The 12,103-nt window shown below is 47.3% G+C and overlaps 1 protein-coding gene across 1 annotated transcript in view; it reads right to left on the bottom strand.

The window, feature by feature from the left end:
* Window positions 1-6,321: 6,321 nt before the first annotated feature.
* Window positions 6,322-12,103, bottom strand: part of LOC146177178 (endothelin-converting enzyme 1-like) — a 44,473-nt gene continuing 38,691 nt past the window's right edge. Inside the window, exon 5 of the mRNA XM_084581480.1 lies at window positions 6,322-6,519. Coding sequence (XP_084437606.1) covers window positions 6,331-6,519 — 189 coding nt within the window. The 3' untranslated portion in view covers window positions 6,322-6,330. The remainder of the gene's footprint in view (window positions 6,520-12,103) is intronic.

The following is a 12,103-nucleotide window of genomic DNA, read 5'->3' as shown; positions in this document are numbered from 1 at the left end:
ATTATCCACTGAATAGCCAGAATGTATAGTAACCTAGCCGGAGTATGCATTTTTGTGGTATGAAGTCTCAGCCAGTAGGCCAAGACTGCTCACAACTGACAGTGGTACTGAGATGATGTGTTTTTTGCTGGAGATTTTTTTCGTTCAACCGTTCAATTCAGGAACATCTCGGTTCCACATACTAAATGCCGGTGTACATTGTAATTATGCACTTCACTGGGAAAAATAACAATGTTTCGTATTCACTCTACATCAATGGCATGAAGAATAAGTACATATCCACTGGTGTATCAAGGTGCCAGAGACAAATATAAATGAGAGTAGAAACGCCTGTCAGGTAAAAATCCGAATAAACTGATAACGACGCCGGAAAGGACAGTTTGGCATGGTTTTTCCTGGTGGCAAAGCATTGAAAGACTGGAACACAGCTTGGCAAAGTGTGCGTTCCCCGAAATGAACATTGGTTCATTTTGAAGAGAAGATTGTGCATTGACACATGCGCTTACAATTAAGGGCATTCAATTGGAGGCATACATATGTCGTCGTTTTGAATCCGTATCGCAAACTAGCCACAACCGTAACCTGCAGATGGATTCAAAATGGGTAGACACAAGAAAATTGCTGCCTCTCCAATTTTGATAGGATACAAAGTTATAGTTTTGGTGTAATTCCTTCCTCCACCGTTTTGATGCAAGTAAGGCATTCATGCTAATGGGAGAATGAAATTAAGAGAGAGATTGACTCACGTTGACTCGATGTCAACCACAGTGGCTATCCTGGTCTTCCTCAGACGAGGACTGAACAGTGATCCCACCCTGTCTGAATGAAGTTAATTGCCAAGAAAATAATATTTTACCAACAGCTTCTGGCAAAATCGCAACTTTTGGTTTTCATCTGCACCCTGAGGGCAGTCTTCGATTTCTCAGTCTTCGCATAATGCGCCTATAGGGTATGCATAACTATAGCTATAATTCACTCTAGGGAGCACGCTATGGATATATGCGTGCAGCTCTGCACTATCATCGTACCTAAGCTGTCTCCCATCGACAAGGTTAGCCTGCGGTCTTAGCTGGTAAACCCAGAACTGTCTGTGCATAGAAAAATGACAGCTGAGCCGTGCTTAGACGATCATATGTAATTAACATGCAGTGCCAAATAAAATTTGTTATGTCACGGGTACAAAATGGATCTCCTAAAACCTACTGTTCTACAATAAACCCCTTTATTGTAAAACTATCTATACATAAAAGGTAAGTAAATGTCTGAGAAAGACCACACCAAACCAGAGGCTATCGAAGGCAAAAACGAAATGAAAAAGAAAGGGTGAGACGGTCGCCCTAAAAAAAATTAAGACCAAATATACAAAAACAAATTATACAAATTAAAAGCGGGAAAAATGGGCAGAGAGGACCTATTACGGAAGAAAAGCGCAAAAACTACTAGATCCAGCGTGCCCAGAAGCCTGACGTGTTGTTGTAGGTGTCCAGGAGGTGAGAATAAGTTGGGAAGGGAAAGGAGGAAGAACCTTTAATGGTACAAGCCGTAGATTGCCCGCTTTTAGGAAAATGATTTAATCAGCGACACTAACTGCCTTTCCGATATTTTCTCAAAAAGCATCCGCTGCAGCTATGATACAGACGAACTGGAGTATTGGAAATCACGTTGACTTTCTTTATATACCTATATGCAAACTTTGCTGTACGTATAGCCAGGCGCGCAGGTTAAGCCTCTCTGTTGCCCTTGCAGATAAAAAAAAAACTGTTGTATTTTGCTCTAATTTATTCTCGACTGGTGTACTGTAATCTAATCTGGTGTCTTGCAACAAAACTTGTTCAGGCTATTTTCTTTAAAAAAAAGCTTTACGCGCTTGTTCCACAAACCCTTGAAACGATCACCACTCATTTCTCGCCCTACATATTCCTCCATTCCCTGTGTGCCATAAGTATGTTGTTGCTGTACATATCTTTCATAAAATTAGGCAAGACGTACATCATTTAGAAATACATATCTGAACAGAAATACTGGCTACAGCCTGCGTGTTACCTCTTGTTCCCACTTGCGCCCGGACTAATTACGGCACCCAACATACAGATAACCAAATTAGTATAGTATGCAAAGCCTATCCTTCAATAATTGATGCTATAAACAGCAAAACTATTTTTCAATTTAAAATAAATTGAAATTGCTTTTTTCCACTTCTTGGGAATGCACCAAATCTGTGACTTGTAGTGCTTGTCATGTTTTGCTTACATTTTGTGTCACGAATTGTAGCGTTACTGATGTACTTTGCTTGCCAAATATAATCTATGGGATTTTTTTTTCATTGGTTATGTTTTGTTTTGTCTTAGTGAAACTGACCTTGACCTCGTCCATCCTTCTGCCATTGATATGTGACCTGGGGTGAAGCCTCGTCAGGAAGAATGCCACCAGATTCTTTCTTTTGCCTCTTCCCGTGGGCATGTTCTGTGTACATGATTCATGTCCGAATAAGCTTATTATTATTATTATTTTATTATAGACCAGCGCTTCGAAGAACGGAGCTTTCTGCAGCACTGCAGCTTGACAAAGAGAAGTCTTGCTTTCTTCTTGACTGTAGCGTTTAGCAGAAATATCTGCAGAGTAATTTTGTGAAGGCTCCTCTTTAGGTTTACATCGCAGTTATGCCTTCAATTTATAGTCTACCTTTCCTTAAGCTTCCTACTACAAAAAAAGCACTGGCATGATACAGCTATTTTGAGTAATTATGTGTAGCATGAAACTACCTGAACAGAAATTGAATTCATTATTGCCGAACTGACTAGGCGGCAATGCTGTAACACATTTCTCCAACCCATTGCACTCTTATCTGCCTCCTTCACAGCTAGGAATGGCCATAAAAGTTTGTAACACTTTGTTGCCGTATATTCACAATTCTAAGAACTGCCCTCCTCCTCCTCCTCCGCGGTATATAAGCTTCTTGTCTCGGAGGAATGCACCCGACAACTGTTCTCAAGGACGGGGGATCGAATCCCGGCCTCGGCGGCCGCTTTTCCATGGAGGCGGAGGGCAAGGCGCCCGTGTGCTGTGCTATGTCAGTGCACGTTAAAGAACTCCAGGGGGTCGAAATATCCGGAGTCCTCCACTGCGGCGTCTCTCATAGCCTGAGTCGCTTTGGGACGTTTAACCCCACAAACGAAATGAAACCAACCACGTTTTCTGAGGAAAAGCGCGTAGATCAGCCTGTCAGCTCACTTGCTCACTCAGGCGTGGAGCAAGAGCCGTCGGAGTCCCAACGTGGTGCGACGTTTGCGGGGTTATTTTCGGCTTGTGTTGATACATGATAGCTCGGAGCACATAAAACCAAACGCCGGCCGAAATCGACTCCGAAAACCCTATCATCGTGTTGTCGCATGGACCTGGAATTGGCAGCATTATGCTATTCGGCGGAGCTTAGGAGGTTTTGGTAGGCCTCTCGGGCCCGCTTCTGCTGTCAGCTGTCTGACAGCCATAATGGAAGACGTCATATGAGTAACTGAAATTGTATTTGCCATTTACTAAATATAATGTTCCTTATCACGCATGTGGCCTAAGGCACGAAATAAGTCATTCAGCGGCCAAAAGGCTGTTTTCTATCTTCTTCACTTCAAGGTAACATTATGAAATTGTGCGTTTCAGCCTCCAGCACCGACGCACAGGTTTCTATGCCGATGTGGCGTCATAACAAAACAGGTGACACCAAGGGTAGTACAAAGTAGGAGTATTGCCGTTCCCCAAAACTTCTGCAACGGAGTGCCAAGTACGTCACTAAATATAAAACACAACAAAAAGGAAGTCAATAAAGTCAATAAATCCATTTGTCCCTTGTGTCCATTACTCCGCCCTTCTCCTTTTGCGCTACCTTTTATTCCAAGAAGTCGATAAAGCCTTACGTTGTGGGAATTCAACATTCCTCTCGCCCGCAAGACGCGGTGAACACGCTCCTTCTTTCCTTTACGGGGACTTCGCATCTTTACCCTCCTGGCCTCACTTCCCCGGAGCTGTGACGGAGAGGGCGGTGGTGAGAGAACTGGCGTAGCGTGCCGGGCGGCTCCTCCTTCTCCCTCCCTTCTCATCTCGGCGGACAGCATCAGCATCCAGAGAGACGACGCCGCATCGCCGGAGCGCGCGGATGCTGCTACGACACCGAGGAAGAATGTTGGGAACTCCCAATAAACAGCTTGGCCCGCTGACTGTGCCTCCTTGATTCGTTATTCCCTGCCACGGATGTGGTCAGAGCTAGCGGCGAGGCGTTTTGCTATTAGAGCGGAGTCAGAGCCCCGTGAGAACCCTCACAAAGTGGTTTTCGAGCATAGAGCGCAGTACGTAAATCGAAATGCACAATTAAGGAATTATTTTTATTCGTGTGAATTTCTCCGATTGTGAACCAGAAGCATTCAAACATGCGCTTCTTCGTAACCTATGTTAAAAATTTTCCTTTTTTGTTTTTATTAATATTATTATTATTATATTATTTATAAGCTATGGTAAAAAATTGTGTTTTATTTTTATTATTTTTATTTTATTTTATTTTGTACACTAGTTACGCCTATCTGTAACGTCTCAACGGCCCTGATAGTAACCAAATCAATAATTAAATAATTAGATTACAGTAGAAATCTTACTACATATATTGCGTCCATCGAGCAATCTTTGGTACGTTGAATAAGTTAACTTGGATATCAGCGCGGCGTACTTCCGTTTTCTGAACGGTAGGGTCCCGCAACTTCTTTCTCCTCACTGGTTGTCTCTCTGTGAGATAAACGGCGATTGTTGCAGAGAGATGTCTTTGAATTCAACCTAAAGGCAACAAATTCACTGAAGGCAGGAATTGTTTACGGTGAAAGTACCTGCATACTGTAACCGTTGTCATAGATTAACTCCTGGCTGTGTTCACAGCTGGTTTTGCGGCTATGAAGAATAACCATCACATTATGTAGCCTAAAGGGGAACACACCCCAAGATAGATGTAATCTAGTTGGACGCTGTGAAATAAAATAAAGAAGTGGCACTCACAGCATTAATACATGTAGGATTCGAACACGCGTTTTAGTGCTAAGATAAGTAGCGTTTTTCGATTGCGTTACTTAAGCGACGAGAATTACAGGCTTCAAATGCGTTCTTATTCGTTTTATTTCAACGCACTAAAGAGGACGCGACGGTGACAAAATCAGTATTTCCGTTGCTGCAGTTTTCGGGGAATTACAATACGCTAAAAATTACATAATCGATTCCGAGGATCATGTGGTTAGCATGTATTGCTACAGTGACTTCGAGTTACAAAAATAAAGAGGACGACGTGCACTTCTGTTTAATAAAATTACTTTCGGGCAATTTCTACACCTAGCAACGTCTGTAAAATATATTTTATTTGCGTATAAAAGCAAGAGAACAATTTAGGCAAATAAAATGCGTTTAAGAAGCCGAAATCATCTTCAGTGTGAGGGCAAAAAAGGCTGCCGCATATAGCAAGTGGCACTGGCGCGGAATGCGATATCAACTGTTATTTATCAAGGTTTTAAACCAATGCCACCTATTGGGCTCTTCTTGATCATATCCATGCACTTCGCAACGTTGCATTCAGTCTCATATTGCGTTCATCCGATTCGTGGTTGAAGGCTCACCAATGCACTCGTAGCACTGTTTTCAACCCGAACCCAAACTGCACAAATAGTCCAGAAGGCATATCGTTGCCCGAATTGTCCAATAACAGTGGTCACGATCTGAACGTTTCAAAAGCTGCTGCTGGCATTGTTTGCATTCAATGAAGCAATCTTTCTACAAGCTGAGTATTCGGTACATACGCTACTATGAGAAACACAATGTGCCTCGCATACAATCACATCGTGCTCCGCGTACACCTCTTCTTAAAGGTTCAACCGCAGCCTGCTGTTATGTTGGCAGTTTCTTACTTCAATACCAACATATGGGAAGGGATTTGAAAACTATGTAATCAACGGTGTAGGAAATTCGTGCAAAACACAAATCAGGAACAGTCTCTGCACACAACGTATAGATATTAAAAATAAGTTGTCAAAGAAGCGCCATGGGCTAAGAAAACTTTATCCTAAAAAATACGTCGAACATCGGCATGGTTATACTGTATGAGTTGGTTTAAAAACATTTCATGAAGATTTAGCGTTATATCACGTTTTTTTGGATTAGGGTTATGATGGTTCATATAGATGAGTGTTCAAGAAACCTACATGGCAGTAAGATGCACCACACCACGCTCCATTGCCAATATTCTGGTAAGCTAAACATGCGGGAAAAAAGACAGGTATGAATCTGGAGAGGATGTTGGCATCTTGGCGGTTAGTCGAAAAAAGTGCACTTGGTAATCGGGTTCATGTCGGATCCTGGACGGCACTGAAAGGCTTCCGCAAATGGCGCGAAATTTGCCACCGCTTTGTTGCAGTCGCCACCGTACAGGTTGTCAGCGGGCGTCTGTGAACAGCTCAAGAGGCACGCGGTGATGAAAAAGACCTTTTCTTCAGTGAGGACCTGCGACATCAATGAACCACAATACGTCAACATTAGACTTTACTCAGTTTGGGGAAAGGCTGATAAAATGTACATGCATATATTCATAAACGCCCTCTGCTGCGTCAGTTAGACGGTATTTTTTGCTTATAGTGTTAGTCAAAAAAATAAGAGATATATTATGCGTAAACCTGCGTGGGTAATTCTTCGTAGTTTGGCAAAGCTATAGCGATGTCTGCTGACATAGTTCTCAGAGCGAGCCTTACACACACCGCGACATTCAGGCACCAGAATGTATATCTCACTCAAGGATACAAGCAAATATGCGATAGGAAACAAACTTTAGGCCATGGAGTAAAACCACGTCTTGATGCCAGTGTTTCATGTCCCGAGGCGACACATATTATGCGTAAACTTCATGAATAGGACGTCTAGTACTGTGCCCTGCCCACGCGGAAGATAACTTAACAGAACTCGTGCTTCTGCAGAAGACGGTAAATAGCTTTCGATGGGGAAACGCAAGCGCTCTGAAAAATCGAGACGGAATGAAGAAATCGACAGAACAATCCTCCGATACGGTTTGATGGTACCACGTCGTTACGGTTCCCGTGCCCGGCGATGCCGCTAGTCCAAATATGCGAGACACGGACCGGCTAAACCCTGAGGGCGATCAGTGTTCTCGGCCCCAGATCGAGTGGCCTCTCCATGTCACCGACGGCATCATAAAAGTTAACTAGATCATCGGCATTGGTGCCGAAACATGTGTCCTTGCCCCAACGTTGGCTGAGCACAGCCATCCTCCTGACTCGTCTCCTCCCACTGCGGTAAACAGATTTAACATTGCTACATTAGGCGGTGCATGCACTTATATCTGCATAAGAAGAATCTCGTGAATTTTGGTGAAGACGACATTGGAGCAGTGTCGATTGGTGCCCGGTTAACGCTGCTGTGTTTCTGTGTGCTGTGTGCGGAGTCATCTTGGACGAATATCTTGACCTTACCTTGCCACGTACCATCGTGGTGGAGGTGATTAAAGGTCCCCGTGCGCTCAGAACAGAATCTAAGAGCAATATAGCACAGAAAAGTTGGGTTTGCGCAGTGGCCGCCCCCTACCCTGGCTCACAACGACGTCAGCAACGACCACTATGACCTTCGAAGCAGCCCCTACCAACGCAGCAACATCGGCTCAGCCAGTGGTGCTCACGAAGATCCGCCATCCTCCTATCTTTAATGGGGAAGACAAGCCGGATGTTGACGACTGGCTAGATGAGTACGAGCGCTGCAGCAGAAACAACCACTGGGACGCGACCATTATGCTGGCGAACGTAATATTCTAATTGGCGGGAACAGCTCGGACGTGGCTCCAGCATCACGAGCAAGAGCTAGTGACCTGGGAAATCCGTAAACAAAAGCTACAGGACTTATTCGGAAAGCCGATTGGGCGGCCTCTCGCAGCAAAAGCAGAACTTTCCACTCGCACCCAATCCCCCACGGAGCCCTACCTTGCCTATATTCAAGACTTCCTTTCGCTGTGCTGCAAGGTGAACAGCTCCATGCGAGAAAGTGACAAGATAGGGCATATCCTCAAGGGTATAGCGGATGATGTGTTCAGCATCCTCTTCTGTACGATTTGCCCTACCGTCGACTCTGTACTTCAAGTCTGTCGAAACTTCGAGTAGGCTAAACAACGCCGTCTCATACATCGCTTTGAACGCCTTCCAAACACGGCGGCTACATCATCCTGCGCTGACCTGCCGCCTTTGGAACAGCCTTCTTATCCAGCGAACATCATTCGGATCATGCGGAGAGGACTCGAGGCCTTGGCTCCTGCACCACTCACGTCTCCGCCGCCCGACAGCATGGCCATGATACAGGCTGTTACTCGCCAAGAAGTCGCCAGCGTCGGCATCTCCTCCAGCCCCGTACCACCACCGTCACCAACGCACCCTGTTTCTGTAGTAGCTGGTGGTGCCGTGAGCCAGGTTTCCCCACGTCGCTACCTTAGCCCCAATCCTGCAGAGTGGCGCACCTCAGATGACAGGTCAATTTGCTTCATTTGGTGTCGCGCCAGCCACACATCTTGTTATTGCCGTAGCCGTACTTTCTTCGCCCCTCGCTCTTATTACAACACCGACCGTCGATACTACAATAGACCTCGACGCTTCCCTGCCCAACCAGAGCAGCCCCGTCCCGCCTATGATGGACCTGGACATTATCTTCCTCAAACAGATCAGCCTCGGAACGAAACCGTCCCGACTGCCCGTCGCGCCAGCCTATCTCCATCCCCACTGGCTCGTCGATCCCGATCACCGGTGCCTCGTCGCAGCTCCTCCTCATCATACGCCGGCACCTACTCGGGAAACTAGTGAGTGCAGCGCCCGGGAGTGACGTTGCATTACCGACTTGGACTGTCAACTAGGAACCGACGCCCACACCCAGACGTAACCTCATTGACATTCTTGTGGACGGAGTCTCCGTTTCTGCCCTTATTGACACTGAAGCCCATATTTCAGTCCTTAGTTCGCCGTTCCGCGAGGGCCTCAAAAAACGTCTTACGCCCGCTAACACCTCTACAGTTCGTGTTGCTGATGAAAACACTGCTACCATCATCGGAATATGTACTGCGCTCGTCAGCATCGCCGGCAATCACGCCCCTGTGCTTTTCGCCGTTCTTACTACTTGTCCTCAAGACGTGATTTTAGGCCTAGACTTTTTAACAGTCCATTCCGCTCTCATTGACTGTGCCTCTGGACGTGTGTGCCTAGCCCTGCCCCATTGTGTTTACGACCCTTGTGCTGACCATTCCCAGCCATCGCCTCCGCTCCAGTGCATTGACTCGCCTATCTCCCGAGGCGGCAGTATACGTGCCCGTGTCACCTTTTCCCTCCCTTCCTGACGGCGACTACGTTGTCAACCCCATCACCGACGTCACTCTTCAGCGCAACATCGTCCTACCTCACAACATTGTACAGGTCGAGAATAATCTCATCTACATTCCCATAGTCAACTTCAGCATGTCTTCGCAAGTTCTCCCGGAGGGCATTTTCCTCTCCGACCTGTCACCTTTGTCCAGCTTTACTATTTCTGGAGTGCTGTCAGACCGTCACGCCGAGGTACCTAAAAAATCTGTCCTGTCACAGAGTCCGGAGGATCGCATCTCAGCCATGGTTGCCTCTAACCTGCGTTCCAAATATGCAAGCGCCCTTGCCCGCCTTTTGCGGACATACAGCGACATTTTTGATTTCAGCAACGGATCCCTGGGCCAAACGCCCGTCGTCACACATCGCATCGATAATGGAGAGGCCCGCCCTGTTGACAGACGGCCTTACAGAGTTGCTCTTTCCGATCGCCGGGTCATTCAGGAAGAAGTGGAGAAAATGTTGGCCAGCGACATTATTGAGCCGTCCAGCTGCCCCGGGACGTCTCCGGTAGTACTCGGTAAAAAGAAAGACAACAGCTGGAGGCTTTGCGTAGATTATCGACACCTAAACAAGATAACCAAGAAAGACGTGTACCCTCTTCTAAGCATCGATGACGCCCTCGACTGCCTGCATGGTCCCAACTACTTCTCCATAGATCTCAGTTCTGGATATTGGCAGATCTCTGTTGACGAAAGAGATCGTGAAAAGACGGCCTTTGTCACCCCAGATAGCCTCTACCAATTCAAGGTGCTGCATTTCAGTTTATGTAATGCCCCTGCGACCTTCGAGCGCATGATGGACTCTCTACTACGCGGGCTGAAATGGACCACATGTGTGTGCTACCTCGATGACATTTTCGTATTTTCATCCACCTTCGAGGGCCACCTCCATCACGTTTCGGCTATACTTGGCGTCTTCTGGCGAGCTGTCCTTCAGTTGAACTCCAAGAAGTGTAGCTTTGGTCGTCGGGAACTCAAAGTCCTCGGACACTTGGTCAACACCCATGACATCCAGCCGGCCCCCGACAAAATTCGCGCTGTAAGTAGTTTTCCTACACCGAAATCTACCAGCAACGTGCGTGTCTTCCTCGGACTGCTCATATTTCCGGCAATTTGTACAAAACATCGAGGAAATGGTCCGTCCACTCACGCAGCTTCTGAAAAAGGGGTCTCCTTTTCCTGGGGCCACGAACAATCGGCCGCCTTCGTCGCTCTTATTGCCCACCTCACCGGTCCGCCAGTGTTGGCTCACTTCAATCCGTCAGCGCCCACAGAAGTACGCACCGACGCAAGTGGTCATGGAATTGGTGCCGTTTTCGCACAACGTCAGCTCGGCTCCCCTCGCGTCATCGCCTATGCCAGCCGACTCCTCTCTGCTGCCGAATAGAATTATTCAATCACTGAACGTGAGTGCTTAGTCCTAGTCTGGGCCATTACGAAGTTCCCCCCTTACTTGCATGGGCGGCCATTCAAAGTAGTTACTACCTACCAGGAATTGTGTTGGCTTTCCACATTCAAAGACCCTACTGGCCGCCTTGGGCGTTGAGCCTTGCGCTTTCAGTAGCACATTTTTTCATTGCGCTTTCAGTAGTACAAGTCTGGCCAGTTGCATCGAGACGCCGATTGCCTGTCCCGTCATCCAGTCGACCCGAAAGCCAACATGTGACAATGACGCTTCGTGCTCTCTATTTCTGACTTTTCCAACATTCGCCGGGAGCAACGCCAGGACCTCAGCGTCGCGAAATTAACTATCGACTCAGCTGATCGCCATGACCTTTCCCATCGTTTGTTTGTGCTCCATGACGGCACCTTATACCGGCACAATATGCGACCTGATGGCCCCGACCTTCTACTAGTAGTCCCTCAGCACCTACGCACAGCCGTCCTTGAACAGCGTCACGACGTTCCCACAGCGGGTAATCTAGGCGTCTCTCGCACATACGACAGTGTGCGCCGTCGGTTCTTTTGGTCAGGCCTATACCGCGCAGTCCGCCGCTACGTGGCTGCTTGTGACCGCTGTCAACGCCGGAAAAAGCCATCAGTTTTACCAGCTAGACTCCTGCAGCCGATCGACATCCCCATAGACCCATTTTCCTGAATGGGTCTGGATCTTCTAGGGCATTTTCCACTGTCTGCTTCGGGGAACAAATGGATTGCGGTGGCCAATGATTACACCACATGCTACCCGGTCACACGAGCTATACCAACCAGTTGTGCAACTGATGTCGCTGCTTTCCTCCTCAACGACGTTATACTCGTCCACGTACTCCCCGCCAACTGCTGACCGACCGTGGCCGTTGCATTCTTGGGGCAATAGTCGACGAGATCCTACGATCCTACCATCCACAGACGAACGACCTTACTGAACGCCTTAACCCGACATTAACTGACATGCTGCCTATGTACGTTTCTGATGACCACCGCGACTAGGACATAATGCTGCTATTTGTGACATTTGCATACAATTCGTCGCGTTACGACACTACCGGCTACTCCCCCTTCTATCTTCTATACGGCCGTGAACCTCTGCTTCCTTTTGACGGCCTGCTCCCTTCTGCCGCCACTGCCAGCGCATATGCTCGTGACGCCATAGACCGAGCTGATGCTGCCCGCGTTGTGGCTCGCCACCAACTCGCAGCCTCCCAGCACTCCCAGAAGCGTCGCTATGATTCTTGTCATTGCAAC

The sequence above is a fragment of the Amblyomma maculatum genome, chromosome 10, assembly GCF_055883805.1.
Source record: "Amblyomma maculatum isolate TAMU_Amacu chromosome 10, ASM5588380v1, whole genome shotgun sequence".
NCBI classification, from domain to species: Eukaryota; Metazoa; Arthropoda; class Arachnida; order Ixodida; family Ixodidae; genus Amblyomma; species Amblyomma maculatum.
Note: the sequence above shows the minus strand (reverse complement) of the source record. Positions and strands in the feature narration are given on the sequence as shown.